Genomic DNA, 20,558 nt, shown 5'->3' with positions numbered 1-20,558 from the left:
GCCAAAGGCAGATGCTTAACCATCTGAGCCACCCAGGCGCTCTTATATTGTTTTCTTTTTCCTACGTGGGATTTAAGTTGCTCCTGTGTTTGTAATTTCTTAAGGAAGAAGCTGAAGTCATTTGATGTGGGATCATTTTTTCCCCCAACATATGTGTTTAGTGTATGAATTTCCCTCCATCTACTGCTTTAACTGTGTCCCACAGATTTTGGAAATGTTTATTATTTTGATTGGGTTCAAAACGCTTTCTAATTTCTCTTTGCTTTTTTCTTTGACCCATGAACTATTTAGAAGTGTGTTAGTTCTCTAATAGTCCCAATTTTCTGGGTACCTTTCTGCTACATATTTCTTTTTTTTTTAAGATTTTATTTTTATTTATTCATGAGAGAGAGAGAGAGAGAGAGAGAGAGAGAGAGGCAGAGGGAGAAGCAGGCTCCCAAGGAGCAGGGAGCCCGATGTGGGACTCGATTTCAGGACTCTGGGATCAGGACCCGAGCTGAAGGCAGACGCTTAACCATCTGAGCCACCCAGGCGCCCTCTGCTACATATTTCTAATTCAATTCCACTGTGGTCACAGAATATAGTTTGTAATATTTGAATCCTTTAAAATATATTGATATTTATAGCCCCGAGTCCATGTTGATAAATGCTCCATGTATGATTGAAAAGAATGTATATGCTGCTGTTTTGCCAAGTGTTCTAAAACCTCATTTATCACAAGTTGGCTGATAGCATTAAGACTTTTTTGTCCTTTTTGAATTGCTACCAACTTGTTCTATCAATTACTGAGAGGTTATTGAGGGGCTCAGATTGTGGTGGGACAATTAGCCAGATTATAAAATAGCACAGAGAGCTTAAGATGCTAGGGAGAATAAAAAAACCGATGGAGCATAGAAACCTCAGCTCCTTTTCGACTTTTTAACCGAGTACCCGTCGTACGCCTAGGGCTGTGCAGTTTCCATATACCCCGTATGCCAACACATGAGGCAGGCTCTATTGGCCAGGAACTGAGGTAATGCGTCCAAGATAGGTTTTCAATGAAAGGAGCAGGAAATCAAAATTTCCACAGGCTCGGTCTGGAAGGCAGGGGTAGGATGTAGAGTATCCCCCGCGCTCGCGGAAACTCCGCAGCCGCAGCCCAGCACTTCCCTCAGCTGGAAACCCCTCCGCAGGAAGCGGCGGCGGCAGGCAACCTACGTCCTGGGAGCCCAATCAGCGGCCGCGCCCCCGCGCCCGCCTCACTCGAGTCACGTGTCAGCCAAAGATGGCTGCGCTCGGAGTAGGTGAGCAAAGGTTGGAGTGAGCCCCATCGTGGTCACCGAGGCCGGGTGGAGGCACCGACTGCTGTGAGGAGAGCATAAGTTACTGGTATCCCAGAAAAAAAGGTAAATGCCCGTGTATCTGGAGAAGCACAGCGCGGTGACATACTGTTCACCGGCAGTGCGGGAATGAGATCCTGGAAGTGGGTCGGAAGGGGGATAGGGGAGACGGCACCTACCGTCTCTTCACTTTGCACACCAGAAGAAAAGATATTTGTTAAGCCAAGAAAAAAAATAAATGTCTGCGCTTGAATTTAACCCAGGTTTTACTGCCAGTATCCAGAGTGACCTTGGCCTAACTTAATTTCAGAGTCCCCACTTGACTCAGTGTCTCATAGTTAACGTGAGCTAGCTAATGCAAAAGCCTTTTGAAATGTTTGTAGTATTTAAAGGTGGCATTATCTTGGATTAGGATTTATTAATAACAGACACACAATGTCTTACTGCAGGCTGCCGTATCACACTTTTACCGAATTAAGGGAGACTTTTAATAGCTACACCTTAGAAATAGCTAGTTCACAGAACTCGGAACCTCACCAGTATGCAGAGCGTGGAACAGAAAACTAGTGATAGCATTAGGCAGGGCTTTCGGAGGAAATAACATTTATTTCAGACATATACACCGTACACTTTTTATATACTGAATTTATGTGTTTCTACACACCCACCTCCAACATATACACCATACACTTTCTCTGTGTATACTGAATTTGTGTATCTACACACACACACACCCGCCTCCAACTCATAAACAAAATCATTCACAGCTCCTGTAGGGCAGAGATTATGTCTGTCATGGCACTGCAACCAGGGCCCTCAAGAAGTTTGAGTCCAGGAAACCTACATGTAAATTTCTAAGTCTACATTGTACTTATTAAGTCTAAGGATATGAAATCTCACTTAACATGCTCCCAGTGACCTCTTATATCTAACAGGTACCCAGCAGTAAATCAGTGTTGTAAATCAATCTTGTAGCAAATAGAGAACCATGAAAATCTAATTTTTTCCCTGATTATAATGAGGTTAAGCATATTTTCTGTTTATTGGCTGTTTGCTTCCCTCTGTGAAAATACCTGTTCAAACCTTTTGCGAGTTTTTCTTAATGATGTGCACTTCTTTACATTTTCTGGGTACTAACTGCTCCTTTGTCAGTTATATTGCAGACATTTTCTCCCACACTGCCTTCTCTTTATAGTATCTATTGATCAACACAAGTTCTTAATTTTAGTTAATATTAATGTTCAGTACTATTTGCAAATTAAGAAATTTTTTTTATATTTTATTTATTTATTCATGAGAGACAGAGGGAGAGAGAGAGAGGGAGAGAGAGAGAGAGCAGAGGGAGAAGCAGGCTCCCAAGGAGCAGGGAGCCCGATGCGGGACTCGATCCCAGGACCCTGGGATCATGACCTGAGCCAAAGGCAGATACTTAACGACTGAGCCACCCAGGTGCCCTTAAGAAATATTTTTAAGGGTTATAAAGATATTCCGTATTTCCTAGAAGCTTTATGGGTTTTCATGTTCTGGTTTCTGTTTTACTTAGAATATATTTTTTGGTATGGTATGTATGCACTGATTTTTCAGATTATGAATCAAGCTATAACTAATTTTTTAAATTAAATATTTATGGTATTTAGAAAGCTTTTTATAAACCTTTATGTTGTCTTTCTATAGGTACCTATTATTTTAAGGCTCAAGATGAAAAATCATGAACCAGATGATACTGTCAAGGAAGACTTAATTTTCAATATCATAACCAGAAAAATTAACCAACTCCCAGAAGCAGAAAGGTAAGATCCCTTCTTAATTTAAAAATATTTTTTACCAGGTGGATTTTCATCATTGGTTATCTCACATTTATTTGGTTTGAATATAAACATAGACTATCAGAAGGAAACTGAGCTCTTTTTCTTGCCTTATTGAGAAAACCTGAGACCAAGAGAGATTAACCATTTTGCTTGAAGTTGAGGTGAGAATTCATGTCTTTGGATCTTATTATATGATCATTTTCAGTTTTTCCATTTGGCTTAGAGTACTATTAAATGTGAACATTTATGGATTCATCTAAATAACAGACCTTTAAGATGGCTTTTAAATTGTCTTGTCAATGCATTTCTATTATGTCCAACAGTCCAAGAGAGTGCTATGTAACACATAACTAGACAAGGAATGCCAGAGAAATGGGATCATGGCTAAAAGATCTGTATCATTAAATAGAAAAAAGCTATATAGGAACCATACTGATCTTTGAGGACAACACTGAGTGAACTATAGTGCACTTCCTTAGCAAGAAGACCTCTCTGACTAGGTTCCATTTAAATAATTATGAGGCCAGAAAGGATAAAAAAAAAAAAAAAAAAGCCAACCTAGGGAGGGGGTGGAGGAACAGTATCTCAGGCAGAGGGGTTGGCATATGCCTAGGCCACAGGATAGCAGAGTTGATCATATCTCAGGGACCAGTGTTTCTGAAGTACCGGGAAGTAGGCATAAGGCTGAAGGACAGCAAATGATTATGATCCAGCTAACATTTCTAAAGAACATTCCAGTTGCTTTGGGGAAACAGATTTAAGGTAGGAGAGGAGAAAAAAGAAGATAGTAGGAAAACTGGCATGGTAATCTTGGTGAAGTAGTGATGGTAAGGGTTTGAAGGATTTGAAATACATTTTGGAATTACAATCTTACTGTCCTGAGTAAATTCCAGTCTTGCTGCCACTTACCCTCTCAACAAAGAGAGAACCTATAAACCCAGGGTAGCAATAAGAACTTGGGAGATTTCATAAGCTGTATATCCTACAGCTCTTCCCCCACCACACACATATTATACATCCTTTTTGTTATTTTCCTGAGTTGGATAACAGAAAAACTTTTCAAGCACAAAAAGGCCTGTGTCCATTTTTCGAGGTCAATAATGTAGAGCGCTGGAAAGACTGACATAAGGAATAGAGTAGATGGTGGCAGCTTTGAAGAGAAAAGAGCAGGCTATATCACTGGTACTTTCACCAAATTAGATTGGAGAAGCCGTGGGGAAGTAAGCTAGAACACAAAGTAAGCTTTAGTTTGGAAGTAATAAATTGCTCTCAAACACTGGCACCTGAACAGAGCAGGTGACAGTGTCTCCTTACCTTTGCCTTATTCCCTATTTTCCTCTGTTCCTATTTTCTTATCCTTGGTCTCCTAAGCTTGAATCCTCACTCCTTCTTGCATTATCATTTGATATGCTTAATAGTTACTTGAAAAGTCCTTAGGTGTATGAAACTTTAGTATCAAAAACCTCACTTTCTGATCTACAAAATGATTTTATGTACCATATATTTCATTGCCACTTGTTAAATATGATCTTACAGTTCATGTGTTTCACATTTGTGTGTCTAGTTTTAAACGTGTGTCTTGCAATTCATGAGTTTCCAGTAGTAGAGGCATTTTTTTGGAAAACTGACTTGCAAAGGAGCTATTAGATAATAACAATTTTGTACTTACTGAATTAACTAAAAAATGTGACTCTAAGCCATAGGGAATTAAAATTTGGGAGACCATAAACTTTGCTATTCAGATTCTAGTTTCACTCCTTTTTATTTACATAGTTTATAAATTTTTAAAATACTTCACATCAGTATATAACTTAATTCATATATTCAAAATATTATATTAATATAGTAATATGTAAAGATATATATGGGCAAACTATTTACCTTTGAACATTTGGTTGCTAGAACTAAAATGGAGATTATATTTCACAAGATTGTTATGAAGATAAAAGGATTTCAGAAGAAGCGCTCAAGTTTCCCATTCCCTCAGTGCCCACAAAAATACATAGGTCTTTCACATTCATGTGTTTTCTGTTGTTACTGTTGGTAGGTTCTCTAGGCTCTCCTCACTTTTTAAAATAGTATCTTGTGTACCCTAAGTTTTTAAGCTGCCTCTCTTGTACTTCCATTACCATTTCAGTAGATTTGTTATATCTCATGCTCACGTCTTTCATCCTCCAATAATAAACTATGAAAACACTGAAGATAGAAGATAATTTTTTGTGACTTCAGCATCAAGTCTGCTGCATGTAGTAGGTGCTCAGTGATTGAATGACAAGCACCATTGATTGCAAAGTGACAGTAAGAAAAGTATGCTTCATACAATGTAGGGAGCTGTTAGGAATTCCTAGAAAAGCTGTTTTAACAGGAGTGTTAACCATAGAAGTTAGGGGGGTATTGTGTGGCTAGTCTGGCTAAATAAGTAATGAGAAATTTAAGAGACTGATGCCTGTGTTGTAGATGGCAAGGCAGGTAGTAAAAAAAGCTAAGTGGTAGGCTGAAGAGTTTAGAGTACTTTATCTAGCATTAAGTTTAGGTATTTTTTTCCGAAACTAAGGAAAGCATAGAACTTGCATTTTAAAGCTCGTATGTACCTTGACTAAAAACCAGTTCTACCACTTAGTAAGTCAAACATCAATTTATTCTTTATTTCAATGAGTTGTTGTAAAGTACTTAGCATGGAGTATCCCTTAAATGTTAGTACTCCTCCACCCCCCTATCCTGACTCTGATGCTTCAGGGTAGTGAAAGGAAACATAATTAACTCCACTTTACTGAATGCCTTTTAGGTGTCAAGTGCTATTGAAACCAAGATTAATATGTCTTTGTATCCACTATCTTCAAGTTATTTACTTAAAGACTAGTGGGGAAGCCTGACATACAAATCAGTGATTGTAAGATAGTATCACCTTATCATCTATTGTGCTAGAGAGGTAAATATTGGGTATTGTGGGCACCCAAAGGAGAGGCATTCATATCAGTCTCTTCAGAAGCTCTTGCCTGTTATAGTTGGGGGAAATTTTCTATACTAATATCTTTTGCAGAATCACAAAATACATTTAGCAAAATCCGAATGTATCACTCTATCCTTAAGTGTTGACCAAATTCAAAAGCCTTTAGGATAAAAATCTATATGTAAGTTATTTTAAAAGGTTGTTTTATGGAGCTATAAGGGATAAATGTTGTATCCTGTTATTCCTAAAGTCCTGTTAAGTCCTATAACATACACCAGAATTGTTGGACAGCTCACACAATATAGTACCTCCCAAAATTTTCTCTTTTTTGTCACCACTCAGGAATCTGTTTGAACATGGATCAACATATGTTGGACTTAATGCTGGTCTCTGTGGTCTAATAGCAAATAGTCTTTTTCGACGCATCCTAAATGTGACACAGGCTCGTATAGCTGCTGGCTTACCAATGGCAGTGATCCCATTTTTGACTGCGCACGTATCTTACAAAGGTTTTGTAAGTTTACCTTTGAATACAGGTAAATTCTATTTCACTATCACCAGAATTTGCTTTAGTATATATTTGCACCTTATGTTAATCCTTAAATATTAAGTAACTAACTATATGCTGTATCATAGTCAGTGCATGGGTAAGACTGAAACTTGCTAGCCTATGTAAAGTGCTAGTTCATATTAGCAAAGTCTTCTGTACAAATACAATACAATATACATGGAAGTTCTAAATACTTTCCCTTATCTAACTTATCTTTCCCACAGTTCTTAAAGAAATATTTGCAAACTTTATCTTTTTAAATGACTGCCTTAGTTTTTTTAAAAAAATTTATAGAGAAGTCCCTCAAGAGAGAAAACACTTATGGGAAGAAGAGTCTATTTACACAGTAAATCTCTCAAAGCACTAAATGTATATACAAGAATTTTCAAGTATATGGAGACTTGATTTCCTTTTGACAGTTTACCGTATGTGCGAGTGCTTTGAGTACAGGCATATGTTGGAGATATTCCAGGTTTGCCAGACTACTGCAATAAAGTGAATGAATTTTTTGGTTTCCCAGTGCATATAAAAGTTATGTTTACAATATGCTATAGTCTGTTTAAAGGGTGCAGTAGTATTATGTCTAAAAAAACCAATGTACATACCTTAAAAAATTGCTAAAAAGTGCTAACCATCATTTGAGCTTCCAGCATGTGGTAATCACTGATAACAGATCACGGTAACAAATATAATAATAATGAAAAAGTTTGAAATATTATGAGAATTACCAAAATGTGACAGAGACATGAAGTGGGCAAATGCTGCTGGGAAAATGGTGCCTACAGACCTGACCAAAACAGCGTTGCCACAAACCTTTAATTAAAAAAAAAAAAAAAATGCGTTATCTGTGAAGGGCAGTAAAGTGCAGCACGATGAAACAGAGCGTGCCTATATTATGAAAAATTTGATTTCACATAAAAACATTATTACCACAGATGATGGGATAAAAGTCCATTTAAATTCTCTTAAGTGCTGCTCCAAATTGGTTTAAACTGGATGAGTATTTTGCTTGAATCCCCATGATCAGTGTAGAAAGAATTTTTATGATACAGGGAAACCTACCACCCAGTAAAACATGTTATTAACTTAGCTTTCTATTTTTAATATAGCTTATACTAACTTGGAAATGAATAAAGAATTTTATAAAAATAGTAACACTATATAATGTAAAAACATAAGATGAAGTACAAATTATTTTTTAAAAATTCCCATGGGTTAAGTTTTTGACAGACAGAAAAATATTACCTCAGGTTTGCCAGTACAAGTGCAGAAAGATAAAAGCAGTACAAACAGATTAGAAATCCTCTAGCAGTTATTCCTGGCTATTTTAGGTTATCTGTACTATAATTATACCTTCTAACATGCCTTATAGATTTGCATTTGCTGCCTAAAAATTGAGTATCTCTGACACTTTTAAGACCTTGCATTCTTTAAAATCATGTTTGTATGACTATCATGACCTTCATTGTCAGAACTGATTTATTTTCTAGGTGATTTGAATTGTGAAACCTGTACCATAACACGGGGTGGATTGGTTGGTTTCGTTTTTGGTGGTCTGTACCCTGTTATCTTGGCCATACCTGTGAATGGTGGCCTAGCAGCCAGGTAAGATTGTTTTCTCATGATCAGTGGAAAACTTCAATATATAAATGATTACCTAGAAAATGCACAAATTAAAATAGATAATTTTCTGCCTTTAAGGCAATGTTAGTTTTTTCTTATAAGTAATATTACTTCTCAAGAATTTGAAAACAGTTCTAGAAATTGATCCCATCATATTTCTTGCATGTGTAGTTCAGGTTCTTTACCTTAATTTGTGTACTGAATGCCAACCACAAAGCTACAAACAGTACTATGCCTAACATGATAGCTAATTATATGCTCAGTCTTAAAAGTTTGAGCAATTCCACTAAAGGAAAATTCCATCACAAAATGGTTGGCTATAAACCAGTATAATTCAGTTATTTTCTTTTTTTTAAGATTTTATTTATTTGAGATAGAGTGAGAGCAAGAGCATGAGCTGGGAGACGGAGAGGGAGAAGCAGGCTACCCACTGAGCAGGGAACCCGACGTGGGGCTCGATCTCAGGACCCTCAGATCATGACCTGAGCCAGAGGTAGACGCTTAACCGACTGAGCCACTCAGGTGCCCCAATTCAGTTTTCTGATAGAACTCTTTTATCAAGCAATCTAAGTTGTATGGGCCTTCAGAGGTAAAGTGGAGAAAGGGACAAAAGAACAGTTTAAGGACCAATAGACATCAAAGAAAATAACTGAATTAACTTAATCTTTACCTAAACTACTTTTATCCTAAGACTTCTAGGATTAATATATATTGTACAAAGGTTTGCCATTTGATACAACTATCTTTTCTATAGAACTGTCTCAATGTTTTCTTATAGATATGAATCAGCCCCGCTACCAGAGAAAGGAAACATCTTAACTTACTGGACTAGAATTTCTAAGCCTGTCTTTAGAAAGATGTTATTTCCTATTTTGCTCCAGACTATGTTTGCAGCATACCTTGGATCTAGACAATATAAGCTAATTATAAAGGCCCTTCAGTTACCTGAACCTGGCCTAGAAATTCAGTGACTGTTAAACAAATGTGTACACAAAAATAAAATTGTAATGTATGAATAAGTGTCTAGTGTATGAATAAACGCAGACTTTTAATCATATGAGGTACAATTCTGGAACTTCTAACATAAGGCTACACCGGGCAGCAAACAAAGGCTGAATACTAATAAGGTAGTATTCGTAAACAAAATCCTTAAACTTAATCCTTAAACAAAAGCTTAACTTCTCTAGTTTGCCCAATATTCTACTTTGCTTGCCCCACTCCTTTACATTAAACCATATTTTGGTCTGTAACAGGAAAAATAACCATACAGCAGTTTTTACTTAAGACCTCATAAAGAACCCAAGCAGGAATGAAAATGGGAGGTGGGGATGAGAATTAGTTCACTACAGCAAATGTTCACTTCATTTTCCCAATTCACTGTTTCCATAGGTATTATTAATCCATAGAAATTTAGAACATATTTAACAACCTTCCTCAGAGAGGAATCAATTCCAGTAGTCTGAAAGATGATAGGCTCAGCTAGAGCCCATATACTGACTGATACAGTGATACAATGATATAGTTACCTACTTCTGGAGTCCTCTTGTCTTTGGAAAGCTATATTCTTGGAAGATTGAGGCAAATTCTACCTTTGAAGCTTCCATTTAGTGGAACAGTTCTTTGGGATCACATACCTAGGCCTCTTCTTTTCAGCTGTGTGATGTTAAGCAAGTTAACCTCTTTTCTCTGGTTCTCAGTTTCTTCATCAGTAACCTAACTCAGGACTGATATTACATAATATATGGAAATTGACTAACACAGCACCTGACATAAATGGTAGCTATACTCTTCCTATTGTTCCTGGTTTTGTTTTCTAAAATAGCCTAGTCTAATATTCCTCATTTCCCAAGACAGATCATTTAAATTTTTGAAGTGACCTTTTGTGCTCCCCTTCGTGAAACTTTTCAACTCAGTTCTTCAAACCATTGTCTTATGTGACAGCATCTAAATCAGCATTGTCCAACAGAACTTTGTGTGATGACGGAAATGTTTTATACATGACTGACAATGTTAGCTACTAGCCATATGTGGCTCCTGCGCACCTGAAATGTAAGTAGCCAACTGGCTACGTGAATTTAAAATTAATTATTAATTTAAATTTTTTAGCCACATGTGGCTAATGGCTACAGTAATGAACAATATAGATCTAGACCAATACTTATGAAATAAGCCAGTCATACCAAATACAGTTAAGTACCATCCCAGATCATATTCACAAGCATCTTAATTATCCCTTTCAAATATAGTGAAATATTTGTTAAATAGTCTTATGCTATATAATTTCATAATTATATGAAAGGAGAATTTAGCTTGTCACCTAGAAAAGGCAGCCTTGTGAGTGAAGACAGGCTTTCAGGGTCTCTTCAAAGAGAAAGCAGTCCAGCTAAAGATTTTAAAATTCAAATGAAATTAACAAAATACATTTTAAATTTTTCAGAAAGCAAAGCTGAAGTTCAACAAGTGCCTGGAAGTGTATTCCCTAGCAAACATATATGAAATGATCCCAAGTATGAGGCAAAAGAATCTATATTTTGCCATGAATATTCTCTGGGTTACAGAATTAGGGGTAATTTTTCTTTTTGTTTTGATTTCTTTCTGAATTTTCTGCTTTCTATAATGAACATACTCTCTGACCCAAAATTACACACTTCTATTTACATTCTATCATTTTTATTTAAAGGAGAGTTCTACTTATCACAGCAGAGAAGAAAATGAATTAAAAGTAGTTCCTGACTTCAAAAATAAACCCAAATTACTCAATTAGACTCCTTAAAAAAAGGAGAATGGTGCTATCAACTTAGATAATTCAAAAGCCACTGATATAACTGAATTGGTAATTCAGTACAAATTTTTTTTTTTAAGATTTTATTTATTAGAGAGCGAGCGAGAGAGAAACAGCATGAGAGGGGAGAGAGTCAGAGGGAGAAGCAGGCTCCCCATTGAGCTGGGAGCCTGATATGGGACTCCATCCCAGGACTCCGGGATCATGACCTGAGCCGAAGGCAGTCGCTTAACCAACTGAGCCACCCAGGTGCCCTACAAATTGTTTTCTTATCCTGACACATTCTAGCATAATACCTTCTATAAATAGAAGAGTTTGCAATGGTTTCTGTAACCAAAAAGAATTCCTTTCAAGAATCTGTCCTCTACCATGTATTTTTTAAATCTTTTCAGTTAGTAAAAATGGGCAACGTAAGCAAAGACCGTATTATTTTACATCTGTTGCTACAAGGTCTACAAAAATTTTTGGTTGGGGGCAGATAAATACATGTCAACTTGCTGTGATCTGTGTTACAATTTAGGGAACAGTCATTTGTAGCTAAGACCTAAAGAACACTGCCTCAGTCAGGAAGGCAGTTTTTTAGTTCAGTCATACTAAACTATTTAAATCCATCTTTTACAATTTACTTGGTGTAGTTATCTGGCTCTAAGAAAGAGGACTCATTATATTATACTTCAGATATTAATATAATTTGTAAACCCCAAACTATAGAACATTAAAAGCCAGAGAGGTCTAGGAAATTGACCTCCGTGGGTATACAGCAAAGATGCAAAATTCAAAGGCAGTGTAAAGAAAACTTGGGCCACCAATAAAAATCAAATCTATGCATATTAACACAACTACACAATTTTTTAGAACACCATTACAGACTACATTTTTAAATTAGATTAAAAATTAAGCAGAATAATTTTCAACAAAAATTACTTCGGGTCAACAAAACTACAAAAATTATTGAAGTCAACTGTAAACTGGTTTCCTTTTAAAAAGTGGGGAAAATGGCTCTAAGAAATCTTGAATGTACAAATTAGGGAAAGGTAAAAAGGAATAAAAAACTTATCAGTAACCAAAGCAATGAAAAAGGCAAAGGCAGGTTCACAAGCAACTTTCTATTAACCTATGTATTTTTTTAAATATCTGTTTTTCTCTAATATTGCATGATCTATATTCCTACTGACAGTTATTTACTTTCTGAATTTAAATTATATCCGGTTTAATTTTTCTGCATTTCAAAACTGAAAGTAAATGACCATTTGTAGTCTAGGTCAGAGCTGAGAGCAGTCTGGTATTGTAAGGCAGTAACAAGTAACTGCCAGAGAGAGGACTGAGACAGTCAAGTTCAAATATGTGAAAAATACTGTGCAGGCCACACAAAACGTTCTACAAGTTTCTAATGGAAGACCTCCCCGTTTTGATCCCTAGCTTGGATGATAACGACCTGGCTTCTGAAGAAAAAACTGCACAGTAAAATATAGAAATATAAACATTTGGGAGGGTCTCAAAACTTTGATGAGTGTGGGGGAAAAAAGCACTTGAAAGTATTTTACTACCTATTCAACTTTCAAGAATCAGAGACCTTAAACTAGTACTTCCAAAACCAGTACTAGTACTGGAAGTACTAGTTTAGTACACCTAAACTAGGTGATCACATATTTTTAAAGGTAATTACTCATTATCAGTGAATCACTCTGTTCTTAATCATCACCAACTAGTATTAATGCCAAATCTTTGGTTGTGGAATTACAACGAGCTGTAGCATTTGTACCGTGGGAGCATCCATCAGTCAAGTATAAGCCACTGGGCATGCCCTTTGCTGCCTCACATCACAGACACAGACTAAATTTAGATTACAAGAAACAGAGTGGATTTAATATCATACAATAACCAAACTGTTATTTGTAGTTATTATGATAAATCATCCTGGGCCGATCTCCTACCCCTCCCACCTCTCTGATCTGCAAACTTCCCAATGAGTCACTAAGATAAAATGACTCAGTCTAGACCAGATGAAAGAATGTATTAACATAATCCAACAAAAATGAAATAAAACAATCCAGAGTTGAGTGTTTTTTCACACTTGTAATAAACTGGAAAAATGTTTCAATTAAACAACCATATTATGTGGAAAAAAAACCACTCTCATCGTCCAGAATACTAAAGCCCTTATATAACACTAGAGACATTTAATATATAACATTAGAAACTAGGATACTATTCATAAGAAACCTCAAAATAGTCAAAAAAAAGTGTCAAGTACTCAGAGAAAACTCAAGAAGCCAAACCTCAGAGTGCAAACATCCTATTACCCTGAATTGCAATTAACTACTCACATATTTAATCATAATTTTTTCAAAGATACACAAATCAATGCATCTGTTAAAAAGACTACTCTTTATAGTTAAGGACTTTACATTAACTTTTATATTCTACTCAGCAAGGTCTGCCTATACTTCAGATTGGCTCTCAAGTTCCAGGAAATAAATACAAACTCATGATATGCTCTGTGATCCCTGATGGCCTGTTTATGTAATACTACACCACTAAATGTAATTCCATAGAATGTGTTCTTGACTATGTAAAGAATCTAATATTCCTTGATGAAATACTATAATTCTCTTCTCAAATGGTTACAATTTTTGAAAGTTATGCAAAGAACTGATCATCACTCCCATGAAAGACAAAAAAAAAAAAAGTATAATTCTGTTCCAAAATTAACTTAGTCTCATGTATTTCTATTAAGTCTTTCAAGGATTCCAGAGAATCTTTTCATATCTCCATTTCTGGAAAGTGAAATCAGTATAGAAGTAATTTGGGAACTTGAAAATGGCATTCATTTTTTTTCAGCAGATGCCAAATTTTTGACCGACATGGCTCCCACAATTACTTTGTTACCATCAGTCCAGTCAGTTAACAGGTTGTAGGAAAAGATTCGTTTTTGCAGACACTGCTAAGCTGTTTAAAGAGAAGAGAGAGAGATTAATTTAGTGATTACAAAATGCACAAATATTTAAAATACTTCGTACACTTTTTGTCGGATTATATCAGAGGTGTGACTACATTTTAACAAACGTGGACTTTTTAGTTAGGACTGGTCAAGAAAGTGCAGAAACAGTTAAGTCAATATGATAGAAATAGGTGGTCAATATGATGTGTTAGTTCAATTAATGTATGAATTCCTGTCACCATCAGAAGACCAATATCAAAAAGCTACCTCTTTACACTAATTCTGTATCATTTTGCCATAGAGGCAATTAGGGAAGAAAAAAAAAGGTTCCCCAAATACTGTTTTCAACCTCTACAATAAATAGAGCCAAACCTTAAAATTTCAAAACAATCCATATTATATTCCAGAAGTCTCCTTTATCCAACTACTAATCATTCAGAACACAATTTTCTAAAAATAGTAAGACAACAGTTTCATATTAATCATAACTTTTTTTAATTAACAAGTAGTGAATAGGACACTTTAAGATATTGTTTACTACATACTGAAACAGATCTGTTGTAAATTCAGAAACCCAAACATTTACAGTAAAATGTGCTTACACATAAATATGATCAAATTTATTTAAAGCCCCTGATAGGTCCTAAATACATGCAATACCATGTAAAAACAAGACCATGAAGTTGATGCAAAAAATGACAAAATCACTAAGTCACCAAAATTAGAAAGAAAGAAAAAAAAAGAATGAAATGGAAACTAAGAAAAGACAGTTAAAACATAAGGAGCCTAACAAAGCAGCTTTAAAAATAGGCGATACTAATCTCCATTTTCAAAAGTTCTTAATCAAGTATTTCCAAAAACTGCCATTTATAAAATGACATCCTAAAAATCTACACTTGGAATTTTCAAAGCATCCCAAATCAGAAAGCTTTGACTACTGTTTCTCTCCAGCCCCGAACTTCAAATAATGCAGGAAAAGCACTGACATTAGAAGAAAATATTCCAAGGGAATGGTATTTTAGAAAAACACACTTACTGCTTCCAGAACCTTTTAAGACCCACAGTCAGCATTAACAACAATCATTTTTCCTATTTTCATCCATTATTTTCCAATGTCATGTTAGAGATGAATAAATTCTTTGAGCCCATAACTGAAAGATCAACAAACCTGGTTTTATTATGACACCATATTTTTGTCATTGGTACTGCACAAAATTATATACAAAGAATTATATACAAAATGTTCAAGTATTAATTTCAATTCAAGGCTTCTGTTTCAAAAAGCTACATTTAACATATTCCATAGAGATAGCACAAATTAGTCATTTCAAATAATTTTTCCAACTACTTTTGGTTTATATATATATATATATATATAATTCAGTAGGCACTAAAAATCCATGCAGCTGCATTGTGAGGGGCTTGCTCCTGCACTTAGGTATAAGCAGGTTAATCACTCCAGGTTGTGAATTTGGCTACTACCCATTCATGCTCAAGTGCAGTAGATGATTTTACAAAATACGCTGTAATGCACTGGAAACCAGAGACCAAGTTGGTCTCAAATCGTGTTATCTAGCAACAAAACATTTACAGTTGTGCAAGAACAAGGATTCCATCTTTATAACCAAATAACAACAAAATAAAACATGTGTAAGATAACTTACATCTTTGGACTGCTGGAAAATAGTTTTTAATTATGAACATTTTAAAATAAAAGACAGCAGAAGCCCTGATATTACCTCTTTTTCCTCATTTCTTATACTACCTTTTAAAATAAAGCAGGAAATGTGGCCAGCAGCTGGTCCCGTCTCTTCTGCCCCAACAGCTGTATCCACTTTAGCACAAAGAAAAACAAGGATGCTAAATATGTATATACTTTATCAAACAGTGATGTTTCACAAAGAATTTCTTAATGCCTCTTACACTGAAGGCCACAGTAACTCAATCTATACAATTGGACAAAGAATAACACAGTACTTCAAGCGAAGAATATGTCCCATCTTTGGAAAAAGTGTCAATTTTGTCTTTAAGTAGCCAGAAGCACTCATTTTTTAAAATTATTTTTAAATAGGACAAAAACCTTTGAAATAAGAGTAAGATTCTTTGTGAAGCCTCACTTTACACGTTTTCATTCACATTTCACAACCTTCAATATCTAATCATACATAAATTTAACCTAAAATTTTAATACAACAAAAGTAAAAGTGTTCAACAATTTTTTATAGTCAGTGATAGGGTAATCACTGTGCTGGTCCTCAAAGAAACATTTCATTAACAATTCTTATTCCTCCAATTAACATAGAGATGCATGTTAATTTCCAACTTCTTTAATGGTGAGATATTAAAATATTTTACTCTAAATAGATTGTATTTCTACATCTCCTACTGAAAACTAAAAGGCATACCCAAATATTTAAGATAGTTCTGTCATCTCCAGCAAAATAACTATCACATTTGTGCAAGCCCCAAATACTTATTGTCAACCTCTAAAAAGTTGCTCTAAAATTGGAATTCCAATTTGCACCTTGTACAACTCGGAACTTCCATTCAACTTCACCTGTTTCACTGTCTCCAAACTGCATCTCTATTAGCAGCTTTCAGTGTACAGTTGGAACCGATGTCATCCAAGGCCATGTCCACACTGGGGACAGAAGAGCTAGGTACACGCAAGTCTGAACAAGGGGACACATTAACAGCTATTTCAACCAGAAGAAGCATCTTAAATACATTATTGACCAGCACAAGTCTGTTTCCAGGGTGGACAGGGCCCAAATTAGATTTCCCCTCCCACGTTCCAAAAAAGAAAAAAAAAAAAAAAACCCACACACACACACAAATTGAGATGTTGCCCATTAAAGTAGACTAAGCAGCAGAGCATGAGCGTTACGTGAAGAGATGGATCCTTACCAGGTTGTGAGGCGGGAACGACTGTTCTGTAACCCCTACAACGGAGCCTGGCAGGAAGGAAATCACCTAAAAAAGAAACTGTCAGAGAGATTTAATAGTCACATGTTATCATTAGGAGTTGGTTACAGTGTCACATTCATGCTTTTAGCTAAACACTTAAAGATTCAATATTACTTTTTCCTCCTCTGAAATATGTCCAGTGAAGATGTCCCACTAAAGTGTTTTACATGGTGTAAGGGAGTTGAAAGGGGTAAACGCGGATAAAGAGCAGATTACTTGACCCTACATTTTAAGAGAAGACGACGCCTTCCGGGCGCACGCCGAGCAGAACTCCACCGACACCTTATCCTTGTCCACATGAAGACATACTCCTCCCGCTGAGTCGTCCTCTTCCAGCAGGTCCTGCTGCTGCTTTCCCACGGGCAGAGCGTAGTCATGGTCACCGGCGGGCGAGTCTCTGAAGAGCGAGGTGGTCAGCCGCAGTCCCACGCCGCTCAGCCGGCTCAGCAAGCGAGCCAGTCCGGTCTCGTTGGCTAAGACGGCCCGTAGGTAGCGACTCTCCTCCTGCAGTGCCTGCACGCGCTTGCCCAGCTCCCGATTCTCGGCCCGCAACTCCTGGTTCTCGGCTGCCAGACCCCGGACTCGACTTTCCAGCCCCATCACGTACTCCTTCTTCTTCAGCCGATTAAGACGGGCAGCAGCCGCTGCCGCCTTCCGGGGACTCTTTGTCGCCGCCTGGTTGTTGTCGTTGCCGCTGCCGCCGCCGCCTCCTCCTGGGGACTTTCTCCGCCTCTTTTCGCCGCTGCCGCTGTCACTGCCGCTGCTGCAGCCTCCGATGCCGTTTAACAGCCTCTGCAGCAGGTCAGAAAACCGCTGCATCTCGGCAGCCGCGGCCTCGTCGTCGTCGTCCCCTCTCCACAAGCCGCCGCTATCCGAACCTCCGCCGGACGAGGAGAGAGGCCCGGGCGAGCTGAGCCCGGGCTCCAGGTGCCAGTCCGGTTGCCGGGGGTCCAGCAGATCTGCCAGTTCCAGCCCAGACAGAAAGTCCATGTCCTCCGTCTCCTCCCCGGGGACGCTGGCGATCGCCTCCTCCTCCATCTCCTCGGGCGAGGGCGCGCGCACGGCCACGCCGCCGCGGCCCCCCCTCCCGGCCTCCAACTCGCCCTCGTCGCCGCGCGGCTGTTTGCGGCCGGGAGATCCGACCGCCGCCGTCTCTTCCTCCTCTGCCGCCGCCGCCGCCGCCGCTGCCGCCGCCGCCGCAGCCGCCCGGGTCAGGTCCGGGGGCAGCAAGCAGGTCGCGGCCGGAGCCGGGCTCTCGCTGCGGGTTGGGGAGTCGCTGCTCGAGGCCGCCAGCAGTTTCGTCAGGCTATGCCTCATGGGGCCCAGCGGCAGGCCCACGTAGGCCCCGGCCCCTCAGACCGGGCCTCGCGGGCCCCAAGGACCCCAGACCCCAGTGCGGGGGGCCAGGGAGCTGGCCAGAGCGAAACGGAGGGGAACGTCCGGGTCGCCTCCCGCCCCACTTGGCTGGTCGACCCCCCGCGCCGGGGCGGGGGGAGGGATGGGAAACCCAAGCGGCGAGGCCCAGCGATGACTCGACCGCGCCACCCAGACAACGGCCTGGCCGGAAGTCAGTCGATCTCACCCCAGCCCCTCCCACGGCGTTTCGCGCTCCACTGGGCTCCAGTATCGCGAGAGTTCAGTGAGGTCTGGAATGGGAGTAATTTCAGATTGCCAGTGATGTCATAGTCCGCAAGCGGCAAAAATAACAACAAATCCTGAATTTATTGAGAGACGGTCTACTCTCTCCGCCTTCTCTTCTCACGCCTCCGTATTCAGACTTCCACTTTAAGTGAAACCACTCACAGAATTGATCTTTTAAATGCCAAATTTATGAATAATCAAGTTATCCTGTATTTCCCTGGAATTTTACGACTGGCGACCAGATACCACTTGAAATTGCTCCTTTACCCTTCCGTTTGTAACGCAAGATCCTTTCGCTCAAACAGAGAGTACTAGAAAAAAAAAAGAGGTACATAAGTAAGTCATTCATATATAATTTAATTTTCCAAGTTTTTATTATAATTTTATTAAAATGTCTCAGCCGTTTCTATGCATTTTCTAAACAACAACAACAAAAAATGGTCTTGCCCTTGTCTGTAATAAGATTGCAAAAACATTTTCTATGTGTGTTCTGTAGTGGGCGTGATCGTGAGCATGTGTGGGTGCGCACATGCATGCCAGTCTTTTTGTACTGCCACTACCTCACGGTGTGAGTGATGATTGTACTGCTGGTTGTGTTAACAGAGGACATTTTGTTGAGTGAATCGTGTGTGTGACTTTTTTCCTGTTTGTTTTATCTTGGGGGGTTTACGAAACTGACATGTTTTTTCTGGAAAGGACTATTGCCAGTTTCCAAATAGAATATTTTCTATTTTTTCCTGAATGAGCCCGATTTTGTTGCTGTTTTTCATCTATTGGGGTAAAAATCTCTGTGGCCAGGTTAAACAACCCTGTTGTATTCTTTTCTCTGTTGTGTTGGCCGTTTTATGAGCGTGCTTAGTTTTGATAACCACAGGTTTTCTAATTTTTATTTTTTTTACATTTTATATTTTATTTATTCTGGTCAATGTTTCAGGATCATATTTTCTTTGGCATCGACTTTACTTGAAATCATAAAACAAATTCTAATTTAAAAAATAGATATTGAAATGGGCTACATTATAGAGGCAAACTTTTCTCCTTAGAACTCTGGGGTTTCAACTAAATTTCTTCCAAGTTCTTTAGGAATTTCAGAAGTTTTTTTCCCCCTCAAATCTACATATACATTCTTGTGACAATGCTGTGGTCTCTCTCCATACTAAAAGATAACGAGAAATACATCTCTATCAGGTAGAGTATATAATTCCTTGAGATGGTTTTAACATATGGTTTTATTGATTCATTTTTAAAATATTTGAAGCATATTTTCCGTATTTAACCACAATAGTACATATGACAATTTCTAATGGCTTGCATAAGAAAACTGCCATTTGAGGGACACCTTGGTGGCTCAGTTAATCGGCTGCCATCATTCAGCTCAGGTCAAGATCCCAGGGTCCTGGGATCAGGCTCCTTGCTCAGCAGGGAGCCTGCTTCTTCCTCCTGCCTGCCCCTCCCCTGCTTGTGCTCACTCACTCTCTCTGTCTCTGACAAATAAATAAATAAAATCTTAAAAAAAAAAACTGCCCTTTGAGAAGAATATGTTAGGAAGTGTAAATGCAAAATATGAAATCTAAGATAATGATTCCCAAAATCAGGTGTATGAAAATACTACACAGGGAATAATGAATATGTAAATTACCCAAAGATTGGTGTAGGTCTGTGTAATGTTGGAGTCAAAATTCTAGCAAACACCTCTAGTGGTTTTAGTGATAGTCGGACCATAATAATAGGGTCTCTAAATTGAATTCCCATAGAAAATTAAAGTATCAGTCTCTTTCTTTAGAAGCTTTACTGCATAGGAAATAGCTTCACTGAAGTATTCTAATGTTTTTAATAACCACAGTTTTATATCTTTTATCTGTGCATAATAAAAAGGTATATATCAACGTTAAAAATTTCCAAATATTTCACAGAATATGTGAAAGAATAGTACAGTATCCACACTGATTTAGCAATACTATCCAATATCCAGACTCA

General features: G+C 38.0%; 2 protein-coding genes across 12 annotated transcripts; one reads left to right on the top strand and one right to left on the bottom strand.

Moving 5' to 3' along the window:
- The first annotated feature begins 1,230 nt into the window (after positions 1 to 1,230).
- On the top strand, positions 1,231 to 9,307 carry TMEM126A (transmembrane protein 126A). The gene is made up of 5 exons (XM_027578443.1): positions 1,231 to 1,385; positions 2,994 to 3,109; positions 6,420 to 6,613; positions 8,118 to 8,232; positions 9,029 to 9,307. The coding sequence occupies exons 2-5, from the start codon at positions 3,018 to 3,020 to the stop codon at positions 9,219 to 9,221; spliced, it is 594 nt and encodes a 197-aa protein (XP_027434244.1). The 5' UTR covers positions 1,231 to 1,385; positions 2,994 to 3,017; the 3' UTR covers positions 9,222 to 9,307.
- A 152-nt stretch (positions 9,308 to 9,459) lies between these two features.
- Positions 9,460 to 18,538, bottom strand: CREBZF (CREB/ATF bZIP transcription factor). 11 transcript variants are annotated; one of them, XM_027578436.2, is made up of 4 exons: positions 17,167 to 18,538; positions 15,739 to 16,958; positions 15,010 to 15,124; positions 9,460 to 13,981 (listed from the first exon to the last, which is right to left on the bottom strand). In XM_027578436.2, exons 1-2 carry the CDS (start codon positions 18,255 to 18,257, stop codon positions 16,943 to 16,945), a joined length of 1,107 nt encoding a protein of 368 aa, XP_027434237.2. In that variant the 5' UTR covers positions 18,258 to 18,538; the 3' UTR covers positions 9,460 to 13,981; positions 15,010 to 15,124; positions 15,739 to 16,942. The 11 variants fall into 11 exon arrangements, with proteins under 11 accessions (XP_027434237.2, XP_027434241.2, XP_027434232.2 ...); XM_027578440.2 differs by lacking the exon at positions 15,010 to 15,124 and having other exon boundaries at positions 15,739 to 15,807; positions 16,881 to 16,958; XM_027578438.2 differs by lacking the exon at positions 9,460 to 13,981 and having other exon boundaries at positions 14,445 to 15,124; positions 15,739 to 15,807; positions 16,531 to 16,958.
- Positions 18,539 to 20,558: the final 2,020 nt, after the last annotated feature.

Source organism: Zalophus californianus, chromosome 11 (assembly GCF_009762305.2).
Source record: "Zalophus californianus isolate mZalCal1 chromosome 11, mZalCal1.pri.v2, whole genome shotgun sequence".
Classification (NCBI taxonomy): domain Eukaryota; kingdom Metazoa; phylum Chordata; class Mammalia; order Carnivora; family Otariidae; genus Zalophus; species Zalophus californianus.
The sequence above is the reverse complement of the archived record's forward strand: the minus strand, read 5'-3'. Positions and strand labels throughout refer to the sequence as shown.